Below are 19,561 nucleotides of genomic sequence, written 5' to 3'. Positions count from 1 at the left end.
CAGTCGTTAAAGATTAAGTCAAAAAAGGGGAATAAGTAAAAAAAATTAATTAATAATAAAAAATAATTTAAAAAGATTTCAATTAATAATAAAAGATTTTTAATTTAATGATTTACAAAATTAAGTTTAAAATAAAAGTCAAAGAAATTATATTGATTTAAAAATTGACAAAAAATAATAATAAGACTATAGATTTAGAAGAAAAAATAATAAAATAAATTAGTTTTCAAATTAATAATGAGAATTATATCAATAATCAATTAATTAAAGAATAAAATGTTGGGAAATTAAAAGAAATTAATTATTAATAAATAATTAACATGGATATTTTGTCCATGGGCTCTTGGATAGAGCGTGAGGGGTGATCTGGTAAGACACTCCTTGATGTGAAGTCACCGGTTCTCCGCTCCGATCAAGGCGATATATTGGACAATGAAACTATAGTCCAGCCAAGTTTATGAAAAAAATATCAAGGATATTTTGATTTAAATATATATTTATATATATTTAAGGACCAAGAGAAAAAGATAAAGAAAATAAATGGATTAGAATCAATCAAATAATAATAAGGAAACATATGATTAAAATGATTAACAATAAAATAAATTAAAAATATAATAAAACTCATGAAATTCACATTAATAATGAAAATAATATTAATAATTTAAATAAACAAAAAATTAAAAAAGGGAATTTTAAAAATAAATATAAAGAATAAAAAGAGGAATTTGTTTTTTAGAGGATGAAATAAATAATTATTAATGATAAATAAAAGTAAAATTAATTAATTAATAAAAATTAATAGAATTAAACTAATAAAATATTTATGGATCTAAACAAAAAAATGTGGAAGGGATTAAACCAAATTAAAAAGGTAGAATAAAATAGATAAAATAAATAAGATAAACAAATAAAATAAATTTAGTGAGACAGGTGATGGATAGCATACTTCGAGAATCTTCTCTATTGAGATTATTTAGGTGCTTTTTAATTTCAAGATCTTCCCTAATGCGAATATCATAGAAAGGAACATAGGCCATCATTTTTTTTGTTCACATCCATAAGATATTTTATTAGTTTAATTTTTATTAATTATTTTATTTTACTGTTATTTATCATTAATAATTATTTATTTCCTCCTCCAAAAAAATTCCTCCTCTTTTCATTCTTTAATTCTTTAGGTTTATTTTTAAAATCCCCTTTTATATTCCTTGTTTATTTAAATTATTAATATTATTTTCATTATTAATGTAAATTTATTATTTTTATTATATTTTTAATTTATTTCACTATTAATCATTTTCATTAGATGTTTCTTTATTGTTATTTGATTGACTCTAATCCAATTTATTTTCTTTATCATTTTGTCATGTTCCATATATATATCAATATATCCTTGTGAATTATTTTCAATTTTTTTTTTTTTTCATCAGCCTCCTTTATTCTTTAATTAATTGATTATTGATATTATTCTCATTATTAATTTGAAAATTAATTGAATTTTTTATTTTTTTATTTCTTCTTCCAAATCTATAATTTTATTATTATTTTTTTATCAATTTTTAAATCAATATAATTTCCTTTGACTTTGATTTTAAACTTAATTATGTAAATCTTTATTTATTATTATTATTCTTATTAATTAAAATCATTTAAAATTAAAAAATTGTTATTTTTTTTATTAATTAATTTTCTTATCTATTCCCCCTTTTTGAATTGATCTTTAATGGTTGTTTTGAATAATTTCATTATTTTTCCCTAATAACTAATTCATTTCTTTTTTATTTAAGGTTAACCAACAATCACATGTTATCATTCAATATTCTCTGGTCCCTAATGATGGGTGGAGGGTCCACGTGAAACGTTGCACAAGATATTAATTCTATACATAGTTTCATTCGGAAATCTAGTTTCATTCGGAAATCTTCTATAAATATGAATAACTATGGAAATCTTCATTCTATTTAGAAAAAATATGGCTTCTTGAGACCATGCATAGATTTCAGGGATTTGAATTGAGTCATAGTGAAGGATAGGTACCCAATACCTCGAATAGATGATCTTTTGATAGAAGAAAGGGAGAAATTGTTTTCTCAAAAATTGACCTATGATTAAGATATCACCATTTAAGGGTTAAGGAGGGTGACATTCTTAAGACTTTGTTTTGAGTCTGGTTTGGGAAATACGAGTTCACATTATTGTTGTTTTTTTCACCAATGCACCATTATATTAAAGAACCTCATGAATGGAATATTCCAGAAATATTCGGACCACTTTGTGCAGGTATTTCTAGATGACATTCTCATATATTCCAAAAATGAAAGGGAAAATGAGGTGCACTTGTGGATTGTGTTGACATGCTTAAGGGAGAACAAGTTGTATGGGAAATTGTCAAAGTGATTTCTCTTTTAGAAAGAGATTCATTATCTTGGCCACATTATTTAGGAGGAGGGATTTTGGTTGACTGAGAAAATGTGAAGTCCATAATGGATTTTCCAATGCCGAAAGAATGCTCATGAGGTACAAAGTTTCATGGGGCTAACAAGTTAATACTGGAGGTTTGTGGAATAGTTCTGAAATATTGTGAAACCCATCATTGCACTACAATGCAAAGGAATTGGGTACAAGTAGATAGAAAAATGCAACACTACATTCATTGAGCTCAAAATATTAATAACCAATGCATCAATCCATCGAGTGTAAAATATGGATAAGAACTTCACAGTCTACAAAAATGTTTTTAAATGAATGTTAGGGGTTATGTTAATACAATAAGGGGGTCTAAAAATTCTATGCTTATAGGAAGTTTAAGAAGCATGAACAACCTTACACTACACATAGCTTAGAATCAATAGTGGTGATGTAAGCTTTAAATCTTCGAGGGAACGACCTCATCGGGAGAAGCTTTGATCTAAAGACTAAACATGAAATCATGAATTGTATCTTCACCCAAATGTATCTAAATGTCGAAAAAAGGTGACAAAGTGAATTCTTGAGCATGTATGATTTTGGGATTTCTTACATCAAGTGAAAGGAGAATGTGGTGGTTGATGCATTAATTAGAAGACCACATAACTTCTCCTAGTACCTTTAAGGGTAAATTTGAGGTAGCATGTGGTAGAAAAATTCTTTGGAGATTTTTGGTATTTGAAGGTCAGATTATCATTCTAGAATGCGAAGCAGATAAGATGAAAGTTCGAGGGATATGTCATTGAAGCAAATGGGTTATTAATATTTCAAGGAAGGATGTATATCCTTGAGGGTGGAGATATATGAAGAACTCTCCTCGAGGAACCCCCATATAACACTTTATTGTGGCATGAATAAGATATAAGCAAACATGCAAAAGCTTTTCTTTTGGGCATACATAGAGCATGGCATAGTCCATCTTGTTGCTAAGTGTATTGAATGTTAGTAGGTGAAGGTTTTCCATAAGCACCTATTAGGATTCTTGGAATTACATGTCATTCCTATTTCAAAATGGGAAGTCTTCTCTATGGATTTTTTTGTGGGTTTTCCACTCATGTCGCAAAGGCACAATGCCATCCTAGTTGTAGCTAATAAGTTAATTGAAAGTTGCTACTTTGTCATAGTTATACATGCATATGATGTCGTTGATGTGGCTCAAAAGTTTATAAATGAAGTTTTCTAGTTGAATGGGTTACCCACAAAGATAATTTCTAATAGAGAATCTCAATTTACATCCAAGTTTTGGACAAGATTATAGTCAACATTAGGAACTCACCTAAACATGAGTACTACATATCATCTAGAAACATATAAGGTAATTGAAAGAATAAATTAGGTTAAGGAAGTCATTCCTAAAATATATGTAAAGGATAACCAAATCAATGGGAGATGTGTTGGGCACAACCCAACTTGGTCCACTTTTGGTCAAAGAATCCACATTTTGAGGAGAGGAGTGCGCGGAGCTTGCGAAGTTCTATTCATCGCGCAGTGTCTAGGGGCTTTGGGGTGGGTCAAAGCCCCTTATTTTGTAACGAGCATAGGGTGTAATTCATTGTTTTGTCAGATCCATAGTATGTGGACCATAGTTTTGTAGTAATGGAATATATATAAGGAGATGTAATACTTTGTCAAGAATAGCTAAGTAATAGATGAATTAGTCATATTTTTTGTCTTTAGTATGTATTTTGGGCCTTAAGGGAAGGCTTCGTAACTGAGTGCGTGGAGGCCTAGAAGAGTCTACAACTGAGTACACATACCACCAACAGCTTGGTGCGCAGGTCAAGGAAGTGTATGTATTGAAAGATCCATATTAATAAAGAAGAAGAGGATTTAGAGAAGTCTTGTGTATCTGTGTTCATTATTTGTGTTTATAAATACTATTATGCATGCATTTTGTTGAATTATGCGAAGGAATACATGTTATACTATTCTATGTTATGTTTATGTGATAAGTGAAAATATGTGAAGTAAATCATCAATGCAAATCTATTTATGTATGAGAAGTTGTAGATAGGTATAAAACATAAGTAAACACACAGATGCCACAACGCATATATCCCTCTGGCTGCAGAAACCTAGTTTTATAACCTCCCATAAGCGCTTCAGTTGAGATTGCGATATGCTTGCAGGTCGTTGCCAAAAGGGCCAGTGGTTGAGGGTTTTGTTGGTGCATAATACACTTTGAACCTGGGTTAGGCCCTCTTAAACCAACAAATGGTTCCATTTTTGGGATTAGGATCTATTTGAGGGATATGTTTTGGTGTTTTTCGAAGAAGGAAATCCAGGAGTGGGTTGAACAAAAAGAGCCTGAATTTGCAGTTCAGGAAAACAAAAATTTGTGATTTTCGACTGAAGCATGGTTGTAGAAGTATCTCTATACAGAACAACATGAGATCTTCTTTGCGACATTTGCTAATGAACTATATGAATGGGTATCAAAGTTGACTGAGCATAAGACTTGTTTTAAGGGAGACGAATCTAAGGAGTGGAATCCTAAATTGATACAACGACTCATGAATACTAACAACAGGATATCACAAGCAGTTGATTTTTGGATTGACAATATCTTAGGAGGATTTATTACTGAATTCGTAATAGACATGATTGTATCTTACAACGAATCTGAGTGAAGATTTTTCAAGGGTCTGTGAGGTAAGTACCTGAACTCTTTGAAGTTGTGGATTAAAATTCTTTTAAGTGAAAATGTCGTACTATGAATGCAGTCAAATTTTAATGTTTGGACGAAAAGGGAATAAGTCTGAACCAGGACCAGGATCTACGCAAAGTGGGAAGTGATATAGAGTAGAGCACAAACCAATGAACTTTATTGAGAATACCTATAGTCCCTTGTTAGGTGGGTTTGAGATTGAAGAATAAGGAAGTAATCCCACAACCCCAAGGCATTCCCCCTCCCATCCTAAAGGCACGTCGAAGTTAGGAGTTGAGAAAAATCAGGGTGTCTTTAGGATTCCCTATCCATCTACTCCCCGTACCCCCCATCCCCCTCCCCATAATTCCCCTACACCACCTCCCCCTCCCCCTACACCTAGCCCCTTGAGAAGAAAATTGGTCGATGAAATTAAGCTACCTATCTTTAAAGGACTTGGATCGAAGGATCTTGACCAGTTCTGGTTTGTAGTTGATGCAGTATGGAAAGCAAGACAAATCATTGAAGAAGATGTAAATAAGGCACATCTCATCATGAAGCTGCAGGAAAGAGTGTTGACATGGTACATGAAGTACTTTGTGACTAATTTGGTTGCTTCGTTGGATGATATTCAGAAAGTGCTGGTATCAGAATTCAAGAAGATGAACTCAAAATCAAAGTGCATCATAGAGCTAAAGGAAATCAAATAGTTAGCTACTGAGTCTATGTGGGAGTTGGATCAACAATTCAAGGTATTAATGGGGCAAGTAAACTTTAATATACCCCCAAAACAACATAAAGAGTTGTTTATAGCCATGTTACTGCCACATATCAGGTTACCCTTGGTGCAGCAGAAGATCGCGACTCAAGTTGAATAATTGGAGATTGCGATGAAGCTGGAAGCTTCACCGATCAGAGATAATCATGTAGGAGTATAGTAGATTTAGAGTCAGATAGAAAATTTGACCTTTTAATTGAAAGATCTCAAGAAAGGTAAAGGAACCAGATCAAAATTATGGTGTACAAAATGAAAAGAAGAGGGCCATTATAAGGATCAATGCCCAATGTTCAGAGATTATTTGGCAAGTGGAGCACTTAATCCAGTGAACCAAGGATCAAGTTTGTGGTGCAAGATTTGTAGAATGATATGCCAACATCGCTCTAAATATTTATATTTATTAATAAGTACATACATACCCCAAAGCAATTGTTTTGCAACTTTTGTAAATTAGTAGGCAATGATGAGATAAATTGTTGAAGTTATGACTTGATGATGGAGTGCACTACCGATGCTTATAGACTGCAAGATTAAGGACATACACATAAGGAGTGAAGCCAACATGCTGGTTGAGGAGGTTTCCAAGGACGAGGATGAGGAAGAGGAGAGGGGTTGGTTAAGGACATGGCCATATTATATGTTATAACTGTGGACACGCAGGAAACTTCACAAGAGACTATCATAACCCTACAGCAACCTGCAACTACTGTAAGACTTTTGATCACGTGATAGAAGAATGTCCCATTCTTATCATGAAGATGCAAGAGAAAAGAAACCAAAATCCCACAAAAAATCGTCAAATGATGACCGTTGAGCCAAGTGAGGATGAACCGTGCATCAAAATTGTAACAAGAACCGAAACTGCAACTGGAGATGATAAATTTGATGGGAAAAAGGAAGCTGAAGATACATGGGTAAGAAAAACTACTAAAAAATCCCCTGCATTTGATATTCAGAAGGAAAAGAAAGTATTCATGGAGGTGAGGCAAAGATTTATGGATGATGGAACTTCTACCTCTATGGTGCAGCCAACACAGAAGAATAAATGCGAGATAGTACCAGCTGTGACACAAGATGTGGATTTGGATATTTTGAAGTCTTTTATGCAAACTTGCATGAAGTTGTTAAGAAACCAGGAACTTGTAGAAGGTTTGTAGGAATTGATATACTCTTGTGCTTCTAAGGAAGTACCACAGAGTGAGATGCATGTAGTAAACAACCTACATTGACACGAAAATAGGCCTAGGAAAAAAATGAGGCTTACTGCACATATTGGAGAATACGATATGGATTAGGTTATCCTAGATTTAGGGTCTGATGCCAAGATATTGTCGAAGTAGACTTGGGAATTGATGGATAAGCTGAAGTTTCAATGGTCACTGAACCATCTGAAGATGGTGAACCAACAGAAGATTGTTCCTCTTGGAAGGTTTTCAGGTATCATGGTAGACATTGATGGAGTGTGTACTACTACTGATTTTGAAGTGATCGAAATTGTGGATGATAGTAATCCCTATCATGTGTTGCTTGGATTGGATTGGGAATTTTCTAACATGGCTATAATTAACTTGAAGAAAAGGAAAATGATATTTGAAAGCAAAAATGTGAGAGTCATTTTTCCATTAGATCCATCAGAAGGAGCGAGGTATATTGAACTTGTTAAAGAGGAGTATAACACAGACGACATTGACAACATTTACTAGATAACAACAAAAGGAGAAGAATGGATCAACCCTATTGCAGATGGAAAATTGGGTTGGGAGCAAGACAATTCCTGCACTTCAGATTCAGAAGAAGAATTAGAAAACTGGAAAAATAGGTTACATGAAGTATCTACAAGGCGATGTGCAAGGATCACTAAAGTAGTATGTTCTATGATAGTAGAGGTATGTGATTTACCTTTTTACGATGGTTTGGGTAATGTCGATACTTTATTTAGAGATTATGAAAGATAGGCTCCAATATGTCAGAGGTTTTTAGTTTGGATCTAGCCCTAAGAGCTACTCTTGCTAGATGGTGGGTACACATAAGAAGAATATAGGATATTGGCAACAATGTCGAAGATTGATGTGGGTAAGGTTTAGTCAAGTAGAAACAAGACTCGCAAATAAGTATGATGGTTAAACTAATCCTAGAGAACACATACAGCTATATATGACAACACGGGAAGAAATTTCACGAGAAGAATGGGTGCATGGCTTCATCCATACCTAGGAGACAATTCCTCAGAATTGGTATTTGGAAACAGAGCTGTGACATGGTACTGCAAGTTGGGCAGAGATGGTTGATGAATTTATAATGAAATTTCGTTTTGAAGATGATTGTCCACATATAGATGCAGCCCTTCCGATAGTTAAGAAGAAGATTTTTGAAAACGAAGTTTCATGTACATGGAAACATGATTGAGCCACACAGTTGCATAATATAATGGAATGCTACAATATCACTACAGAAGAGGAGGAAGACGCTCGCAATATCAACATCGCAGAATCTGAAGGTCACCATGAAGTGAATGGACCTGAAGTAGAGATGCCTCATATAATGAAGCCATTAAATACAAAGAAGGTGAATATAGGGTCAGAAGATGAGCCATATTTTGCAACAATAGGATATTACTAAGTTAAAGGCACAGTCAACAAGATAACAAATCTTTTGCATGAGTACCAGGAGTTGTTTCCAACTAAGTTCTTAGATATGAAGGGCATAGTAGGAGAGTTGGGAGTTGTGAAGATTCCTCTAAAACTTGATGTTAAGCTTTTCATGCAAATACCTTATAGACTGAATCCAAAATACAAGGAAAAGGTGAAGGAAGAATTAGACAAGATGATAGCAGCCACAATCATTGAACCTATCGAAGAGTCTGAATGGGTGAGTCCCATGGTCGTTAAGGAAAAGAAGGAAAAATGGGAAATTAGAATTTGTGTGGACTTGAGAAAATTGAATGATGCATGCCAACATGACCCCTTCCCTACACCATTTATAGATGAAGTATTAGACAATGTAGGAGGATAGGAGGCCTATTCTTTCATAGATGTCTTTTCAGGGTACCATCAGATCAACATTGCACTAGAAGATAGACATAAGACAACCTTTGCTACATAATGGGGCTCTTACTAGTACACAGTGATGCCTTTTGGTTTGAAGAATGCTTCTACCATTTTTTCTAGAGTTGTAGTTGCAGCGTTCAAAGAATATATACACAATTTTTTGGAAGTTTACTTTGACGATTGGACAGTCTTTGGGATGTTGAAGAAGCATGTGGCGAGCTTGAGGTTGATGTTAGATACATGTAGGAAGTACCAGATATCATTGAACTTGAAAAAGTGTATCTTATGTGCACCATTTGGTATATTGTTGGGACATGTAGTTTGTAAGCGGGGATTAATGATGGATCCCGTGAATATCATAGTTATTGTGAACTTTCTAGCACCGAAAACAGTGAGACAACTGCGCACGACACTAGGACACATTGGTTATTACAGAAATTTTATAAAGGGGTATGCACAGATAACTGCGTCGATGGAGAAATTATTAAAGAAAGTCGTGAAATTTCAGTGGAGCAAAGAGTGGAAAAAAAGTTTGGATGTACTGAAAGAGAAGATGGTGACTGCGCCTATTCTGGTTTTCCTGGACTGGAATAAGGAGTTTCATGTACATTTTGTTGCATCTTGCATAACATTGGGTATAGTACTAGCGTAGCTAGGAGCAGGAGAGATTGATCACCCCATAGAATTTGTAAGAAGAAAAATTCCAAGGCAGAGAAGAACTATAGCACAACAGAAAGAGAGGGGTTAGCTATGGTATATGCATTACAGAAGTTCAGGCACTATTTGTTGGGAGCACATTTCAAGATGTTCACCGATCACTCCACGCTGAAATATTTGGTGAATAAGCTTTTAGGAGGAAAAAATTGTTGATGGTTGTTATTGTTCCAGGAGTATGACTTTGAGGTTGTAGTGAAGCCAAGAAGATTGAATGTCGGGCCTGATCATCTATCAAGGATAGAGACAGGAGAAGAAACCAAAAGTATTGAAGATAACCTACCTAATGCATATTTATTCGCAATCAAAGTCATAAATGATCACTTCTTGGATATTATTTAGTTTCTGGCTACAGGAATGGTGCTCGCAGAGTACACTATGAAGCAAAAGAAGGAGTTGGTAGTTAGAGTAGTTGATCTCTTATTGATTGTTGGACACTTGTACAAAATGGGGCTTGATGAAATACTGTGTAGATACGTCCCTGAACATGAAAGACAGTGTATTCTGATAGAAGCTCATAGAGGAGTCGCAGGTGGATATTATGCAGGAAAGGCCACCACACAGAAGATCTTTAGAGCTAGGTTATGGTGGCCCATAGTGCATAAGGATGCAAAAGAATTCGGCCAAGCGTGTGATGTACCACAAGTAACTTTGTAGGCTTTGGACAAATGGGCTATTGAATTTGTTGGACCTATCAGTCCACTTGGGAAAAGCACTGGTTCGAGGTATATAATCACCACAACTGATTATATGACAAGATGGGCCGAAGCACAACCAGTGAAGGATTGCAGCGCAAAAATTACTGTGAAATTCATCTTTGAATATATACTGTCTGGATTTGGCTTCCCAAGGATTTTGATGAGTGACCAAGGGACACACTTCTTGAATAAGACCATTGAAGCATTAACTGAAGAATTTATGGTTTACCACTAGAATATCACTCCTTATCGTCCTCAGGCAAATGGAATAGTGGAAGCTTTCAATAAGATTCTGAAGAATGCATTGATGAAGGTATGCAATGTGAACATAGGTGACTGTGATTTGAGGATTCCAACGGTGTTGTGGGCATACAGGAAAACATGCAAGAAATTGATAGGGAAGATACCTTTTAGGTTGGTATATGGGCAAGAGGCAATTATGCCTATGGAGTACATTGTGCGAAGTTTGAGGATTGCAGTGTTCACAGATATGGAAGACCCTGACATTATGAAGGAAAGGATGTCGCAGTTACTATCTCTAGAAGAAGACAGGTTCATAGCAGGGTTCCATCAACAAGTGCAGAAAGTAAGGGAGAAAGCTTGGCATGACAGACACATCAAGAATAAGACATTTTGGGAAGGAGATCTTTTACTATTATATGACAGAAAATTTGCGAAGTTCCCAGGAAAATTTAAGACTCATTGGCTAGGACCATATATCATTAAGCACATATCTAATGGTGGTGTAGTTCAACTCGTGAATTTAAATGGTCAGTTGGTTCCAGGACAAGTGAATGGTAGCAGATTGAAATTATACAGGGACGATTCTATCCCTGGAACTTCACACTATAAACTACTATAAACTACTTTACAGAAAGGGACTTTTCCAAAGGGAGATTATTGTGCAATACTCATGAGTATGAAAAAGTTTGAAGGAACTGTGATGAAGAAAGGATGACTACTCCACAAGGGAAGGTTCATCGAAGTTGGCCAGAAATACGACCGTTGGAAGGAAAAAGATACCATTAAAATGAAGTTGTTGTTAAAGGGGGCTGGAGAAATGCATTTATGAGGCATAACTAACTGAATTTAGCACCATACATGCATTAAATGAGCAAGATCTTAGCCAATCATGGGGTTGGAAATTCAAATCCGTTATAAAAACCATAACCCACACCACATTTTACACTTTTATATTTGAATAAATCAGTTTGAGAACTTGCAACTAAGTGTGAGATAAGTAATCCACTATATGTCTAAGAGAAGCTTTGAAGAACTTGCTAGAGCATTTGCAGAGAAAGGATTAGCAGGTATTATGGAAGCACAGGCCAGAAAAAATGCAGCAATGATTGTACCCATGTCCCCAAGGCGTGTGAGGTCGTCGCGAAAGAAGGTACCCACAGAAGCACAACCATAGAAGAAACAAGAAAAGAGGCCAGCTAAGGTCTCTAGGATAGAACTTAGGAAATCTCTGAGGAAGAAGACATAGAAGGAAGTGCGAAAAAAGAACAAGGAGGACAAGGGGAAGAAACCTGCGCAGAAGGGGAAGAAACCAATCCAGCAGAAGGAACCACAGGAGATTCATGACAGTGAGGAAGAGGATGATCGCACCAGATGGAGGTAGAGGGCGCAAAAATTCCCTCTGTTCTCCTACCTTACATGCCACTAAGAAAACCGAGTGCTAAGCCAATCAAGGACCCAAAAGATGCGAAGTTTGGCACATTCACTCGATTTCTACTAGAGGAAGTGGCATTTGATGATGAAGTGTTGGGGAAGATCCCACAGCTGATTTTGACGATGAAGTGTCAGAGAAAATACCATACTTTGAGTCGAGAAGATACCTGCAACAGGTATATTACCCAGAAAGTGGAGTCACAATGTTAGAGACACACTAGTGGGCTGCAGGATTGCAGAGAGAAGGCTTGTTAAATATGCTAAAAGTGACACACTTCGCTAGAATCACATCTTGTATAGAATGTGTGTGATAGCTCCTCGCATTAGTACATGATGGATGCCTCTGTATGGGGACGAGGATCCCGATTGACGAAATGTTGATCAGAAGGATTACAGGACTGCCTCACCAAGGAGAAGACCCCACATAAGAGTTTGTGGGCAAGAATCAGGACAAGGCAATGTCAGGAGGAGGGGAAGAAATTTCATTACATATGGTTAATCATCATCATCGCGCTAATTACATGGAGGGAGCCGGAGGACTCACAGTTTCCTCTCGTCGAAGAAAATGTTTGTGAAGCCGTGAGGTATGCTTCCCCGTGGCATACTAATGAGTCGTCTCGTGTGATGGAAAATAGGATTTTCTTCATACTATTGTCAATGGATTTACACATAGTGGTGAATCAAAACCCAAGGCCGTTACCTAGTCTGTATAGGAAATACTATAACATCACTAAATTTAAAGTAGACTTCCATCGAGTCTATGTGAAGGCAAGGAGGGACCCGATGAGGACATGGAACCCATTGCCATTTTTAACGATTGAGGATGACATACTCATAGTATTACAACACTAGTCAACATAGTGGATGACTCCAACCAACAAAGAGATTGGAACGGGGAAGGGTACTCCACAGGATGCAGCTCTGAGTGGAAAGAATATAGAAAAAGAACAAGGCACGAAAGAGATAGAGCCAGAACAAGAAAATGGTACTCAAGAATGCCTCAATGATGAAGGAGTATCAGAGGAGTCACCATTCATCATTAAAATGAGGGTACCTACAAAAACCATGTCAGGCATGAGGAAAAAGCAGAAGGAAAACAAATCTAGGGGTGCTATACAACTTGTCCTCATTGATGGGGATATCAAGAGATTGGGGAGAAGGTCCAGGAGGTAACATTAGAGACTTGTGATAGAATTGACGATTGCTATAGATTGATCTTGGCTGAGGTCCAACAAAGTATCGCAAAATTGAAGGCACTACCACAGACAGTGAGACAACCATAACAGACGACTCAACCACTATAGGTAGAGCGACAAATAGAGATAACATTCGTCGTTAGTATTTTACAGGTGTTAGCTAGAGCACTACAGTTCTAAGTACCAGAGGACACAGAATGAGATAAAGCTTGGAGTAGTGTCAACATGAACATTATGGTGCTGCCAATTTAGGTATTGCATGAATTCCACCAAAGCATAACAACTGAGCTGCAGGAGTGGGAAAACTGAACTTCATTGTTAACCAGTCAGGTGGAAAAGGAGAAAGATTCATTAAAAAAGGATTTAGAGTAGTTGGCTAAGAAAAGAGATGAGGTATGGTAGCAGCAACAGTGACTGGAAAAATCCATTGCAGGCACTTGTAACACAGTTCCGGACGTGAAGGTTTGTGAAGAGGAGCCACTAGTAGATAATGTTGTGAAGCTCTCCCTCGCAATAAAGGAATCAAAGAATAATATCGTGAATATGAAATTTGAATATGAAGTGAAGATTTCTGAGCTACAAATAAGGTTGCAACCAACCACGCCACTAGAAGTATTGGAGCAGAGGGAGAAGGATTTAAATTCTACACTAAAAGGAATCTCCAACACAGTGGTGGAATGTGGGAAGCTACTGGATGAAACTATGAAAATTTGGGCCTCACTACAAGAGAATCCAAATATTCAGAAGATCGAGGAGTTACAGGTGAAGCAAAAGTTACGGGAATAGATCACGGTAACTGCAAAGACCCTACTAGTCTCGTAGAGGCTTACAAAGATTATTGAAGGAAAGAACCTCCAGAAATAAATAGAATATCTTCGGAGGAAGGAGCAGATCTTGCAAGAGAGGAATCAGTCATGGCAGGATGAGGCCCTCCAACTTTCGTAGGTAGTGGATGGAAGGCTCAAGGAGTTAAAGAAAAGGGAGAAATAAGTACTGAAGAAGACTTTTGGTCCAACTATAGAGGCATTGTTGGAGGAGGTGCGCCAAGAGGAGAAAAAAGAAGCAGAAATAATCCAGTAGTACAATGAAATCTACAATGGCATTACAACGAAGATCAAGGGCATCGTACTTGACTGACTCGGGACAAGTCACATGTGAGTGTTGGGGGCCTGTTGGTCACAACCCAAATTGGTCCAATTTTCGTCAAAGACTCCGCATGTTGAGGAGAGGAGAACATGAAGCCTGCAAAGTTCTATTCATCACGCAGTGTCTAGGGGTTTTGGGGTGGGTCAAAACCCTTTATTTTTTAATGGGCATTGAGTGTTAGTTCATTGTTTTGTTGGATCCGTAGTATGTGGACCATAGTTTTGTAATAATGGAATCTATATAAGGAGATGTAATACTTTGTCAAGGATAGCTAAGTCATAGATGAATTAGTCATATTTTTTGTCTTTAATCTATATTTTGGGCCTTAAGGGAAGGCTCCATAGCTGAGTGCACGAAGGCATGGAAGAGTTTGCAGTTGAGTGCACAGAGCACTTGCAGTTGGGTGCATAGGTCAAAGAAGTGTATGTATTGAAAGATCCATCTTAATAAATGAGAAGACGATTTGGAAAAGTCTTTTGTATCTATGTTTATACATATTGTTATGCATGCATTTTGCTTAGTTATGCAAAAGAATACATATTATACTATTCTCTGATATGTTTATGTGATAAGTGTGAATCTGTGAAGTAAATCATCAGCACGAAGCTATTTATGTATGCGAAGTTGTAGATAGGTATAAAACATAAGTAAACACACGGATGCCACAACACACATATCCCTATGGTTGCAAAAACCTGGTTTTATAACCTCCCATAACCGCTTCGGGTGAGACTGTGATCTGCTTGAAGGTCATTGCCGAAAGGGCCAGTGGTTGAGGGTTTTTTTGGTGCACAGTACACTGTGAACCTAGGTCAAGTCCCCTTAAACCAACAAGATGTGCCTACCATTAGTGGATTTCACTTACAATTTTATTTACCAAAGTTCAATAGGGATGCCTCTTTATCAAGCTCTATATGGTAGGCCATGCAGGACACCTCTAAGTTGGGAAAGGCTGGAGGATTGTGTAATATTAGGGGTTGTATTAGTTAAAGAAATGGAGGAGTGCATGATTTAGATTCGGCAATGGTTAAGGGAAGCACATGATAAAAATCATAATTATGTTAATGCATATAGGACTTATTAAATTTATGAGGTAGGGGATGAAGAGTTTATCCATATCCAACCTAAAAATAGCATCATTCTATTGGAAGGCGAATGAAGGTATCACCTCGATTTATAGGAACTTTTATGATCAAGGAGAAAATTGGACCAGTTTCATAACACCTTGTAATACAATGCCACTTTCATAAAAGTCATGATATTTTCATGTTTTTTTTTATGACATTATGTTGCTAATGAATCTCATAAATTCATTTGTAGAGAATTTCAAGTCTCAAATGCAAGAACTGTTATGGTAAAATAATTACACATAAGATTTTGATAGCTTTGACCTCATTTGGTGGGCCAAGTTAAGGTATAGTGGGACAAGTATAACCTATAATTTGTTATTTATGAGGATGTAGAGACCTTATGTTAGGACTAACCCACACTTTTGACCACATGTGATGCCTTATTTTGACATAAAGAACTACTTATAATGAGGCTTATTTGTATTTTCATGGTGTATTATTTATGAATGCTATGAAATGTTGTCGTATTTAAAATTGGAAGGATGGACTTATTTATCTAAAATACTCAATTAATTATGTTTTTTTTATTAAATTATCTAATGTATGATTTATATGATATATGATTTATTTCCATCACGTTGATGTTAATTAAAAGATTTGGTACATGGATATTGGGTTTGATAATATGGTAGTTACGATCACATGTTTATATATAACATCGTTATGCATATGTTTGGATCAAAACTAATTTGCGTGTTGGAAGGGGGCTATGTGATAACCAAATATCCATGGTAGTAACTAGTAGATGTAGAGACATTGAATGAGTAATGGTATGGTTTACATTATTCTATTTTACTTTGTATTAATTGATATGCACTATTATAACATTGGGTAAGGTGCGTATTTGTAGGTAACATGACTAATCAAATGAATAATTTAATGACAAGTACTCAAAACCAACACCGTAGTGACCAAATTTGTTGTTTGTTTATGATGTAAATCAAGCACACACTTAATTACATCTGTTTCTTTGTGAGCACCCACTCATAGGAGTCACCAACCCCCTTTGGTAAGAAATCACCAACTTTCCAAGAGGCACCAACCTGCTCTTGCCACTATTCTACTATTTCATACAATTTTCAAACTAAAAATAAAGGCATACAAATTACAAGTAAAATACCAAAATGGCTCATTGCAGATTCAACTTCTACACTCTGTCTTCTGTGCTCTCATGCAAGAGTTCTTTACTTGTTTCTTATAGCAACATCTCCTCAGCATTTTACCTCATATGTTAAGGGCTCTCTGCTGACTGCTCTTCAACACTACCCTCACAATTCTCCACACAACACATCCGTTGCACTTGCTGTTGTATCACTCAGTATACCCCTTGGTGCTTAGACCTCTCTATCTCCACACACACCTCTCACTTCTCATAACTTTAACAATCTTCTCAATTCCCCCTCTACTCAATTGCAGGCGATGGTTTTGTTTCATGGAGGCATTATGTGCAAGGAAATCTCTGTTGTCTATACTCTAACTTCCCAAATGTACCTCGACATGGCTTCCCTTACCGTTGTTGCATCTCTTGGTAGTTTCCTGTCACAATATCAAATCTGAGATGGACCTTGGATTTCTTTTTTCATTCGACTGCGTGGAGATCCATGCTTAGAAATCAATTCTTAGGTGAGCTGCCCACTCCTCCGAGAGTCCCATTCTCATTTATTGCTTCATAGATCTTGACAGTTCACCGAGATGACCACTCCAATCCTCATTTAACACAACCAATCATGTACATGAGGTAGTCGATTGCTTCCTTCATTCACCCAAATTCGTCTTTGCTAGAAATTTCATCCTGGTTTCCTTGTCTCATAGTATTCTATAGGTCTATTCAATTTCAATAACCAACTCCGTTGTTCCTGCATTCAATTTTTTAGCTGCTGACCCATACATCCTTTAACCCTTTGTACTGCTTCATCAGCAAAAATGCCATATCGTAAATTTACAAAGGCAAAACATTACGATATTGCGCTCCCTAATATCCTTGCCTTCCTTTACCTTCAGCTCCTTTGGTAGTTTCATTCTCATAGGACTAAGAGCTGTGACCAGGGCTTAGCACTGTATCGGAGCCCCTCAGTATCGTAACTTTCACATACGATATTTCTCAGTCCCAATATCCTTGGCTTCCTTTGTTACTTCCTTTTTTCCCTTGGTTCTTTGAACTCTCATGACCAGGGTCCAACCCAATATCAGAAGCCCCTTCCATCGTAACTTTTCCCAAAACCACTTACATTGAAGTTAAGAGGTTCTCATCCTCCGATATGTCGACCTCTGAGATGACGTCACTACTCTACATGGTGACTGATTAGTGGTGACACATGTCAATCGGATTTGGCCCATTAGGCCACCCAAGAATGTTGAATCTGCCTACCATGTGTCTTGTCGTAATGCCACATCATGTTGACATTAGTTGCCACTGCAGCTTCCTGGATCCAATCTCATGCTGCAATGTGCCTTAACATAGGAGAAAGAAGATGGCCCGTCAATCCTTCGTTTTACAATAGGATCCTTCATTAATTTTCTTCAACATTCATTGACACTTTTTAGCAAAATTGGCACTATCAAATATCTTAACTTCTAATGGTTCCTCTCTTAAGAAGTTTCGATAATCTGATATTCGATATGCCACCGGCTTCGATATCCCGATATCTGATACTCCAATGTCGTAATTTTATGATGTTCCACTGCTATGATGCTTTGATCTTCGGGGTTCTGATATCGGGTCCCTATGGACTCCTATCTCCGATATTTCATTCTTCTTCAAGCTTCAAGTCCCCGGACTTCGACATACTATAACTTTTGATCCAGGAGTCCATTTTTAGAATTTTACATTGTTATGAAACCAGCTCAAGAAAAGATAGAAAAGATAGATCAACGCCTTAGAATTCAGCCTCTTCGAGGGGGCAACCTCCTTTACATTACATAAATGAACAATTCTTTGATGATACAAATGAAAAGACCTCCTTTCTATATATAGGAGTCTAAGGGGTGATAACATAACCAGAGCCAACATAACAATAATAATGTAAGGGCACAATAATAACAATAGTGGGCTTCTATGGGGCACATTAGTAACAATATGGGCACTACATGGGTACATCAATATAATAAGTGGGTTGTACTAATAACAATAAGGGGTTACACTAGTAGTATAGGGGCCTAACATGCCCCTCTCCTTCAAAAAGCGTTGTCCTCATCGCTTGAGTAGTTCTTGATGCTTCTGTATAAAATTCTTGTCCTCCCATGTGGAATCTTCAGCGGGTAAGTTCTTCCACTTGATGAGATACTCTGAAATTGATCTATTTCGTAGCTGTAGGGTTCTTGTTTCTGTGACCGCTCCAGGTTCCAATATGGTTTTTCCTTCCTTTTCAATATCTAGAAATATTGTTTGAATTGGGATCTTTTGCAAGTTTTGAATAAGTGGCCATACTTCTTTGCCCTTCTTCCATTCATCCCTTGCTTCGTTTATCCAATCTGGTTGGATAATAGAAATAGCACAAAACAATGCTTCCACATCCTCATCCTTGAAGAGTCTTCCCATTCGGTAAGGTCGCCATTTTTTAAGTGCATGTAGTATTGCCAACATTTCCTTCTCATAAATAGCTTGCTTTAGATGTAGCAGTAAAAATACCCAATCGCCTACATCAAAACATTTTTCACTATGATGTTTATCTACCTGTTGTTTCATTTGATTTTGCACCGAAGTGGCGCTATCCTTTAAAAGTTGGAGAACTTGTTGTTGATGCTCGATGTGATCTTTCACTGCTTGAACCTTTTTCTTCTTGATATGTCCTTCTATCTTTAGATTTTGAGGAGTGGTAATTTCTTCCAATCCTCTACAAGATATGGTCGGATTCATTTCTTGACGCTCGATGTGATCTTTCACTTCTCGAACATTTTTCTTCTTGATATGTCCTTCTGTCTCGGTAGTTTGAGGAGTGGTAATTCCGACCAGTGAATTACAAGATATGGTTGGATTCATTTCTTCTTTCTTGATCTGATCTTTCACTTCTTGCACCTTTTTCTTCTTGATATTTCCTTCTATCTTGAGAGTTTGAGGAGTGG

The 19,561-nt window shown here is 36.6% G+C and overlaps 1 protein-coding gene across 1 annotated transcript; it reads left to right on the top strand.

Annotated features, from left to right (window-relative positions):
* Window positions 1-10,792: 10,792 nt before the first annotated feature.
* LOC149151354 (uncharacterized) lies at window positions 10,793-11,215 on the top strand. The gene has a single exon (XM_089443134.1). The coding sequence runs from the start codon at window positions 10,793-10,795 to the stop codon at window positions 11,213-11,215; it is 423 nt and encodes a 140-aa protein (XP_089299260.1).
* Window positions 11,216-19,561: the final 8,346 nt, after the last annotated feature.

Source organism: Pinus tabuliformis, chromosome 9, assembly GCF_031772625.1.
Source record: "Pinus tabuliformis cultivar Carrire ecotype Pingquan chromosome 9, CPIR1, whole genome shotgun sequence".
Lineage (NCBI taxonomy): Eukaryota > Viridiplantae > Streptophyta > Pinopsida > Pinales > Pinaceae > Pinus > Pinus tabuliformis.
This window is presented reverse-complemented; position numbering and strand designations above follow the sequence as displayed.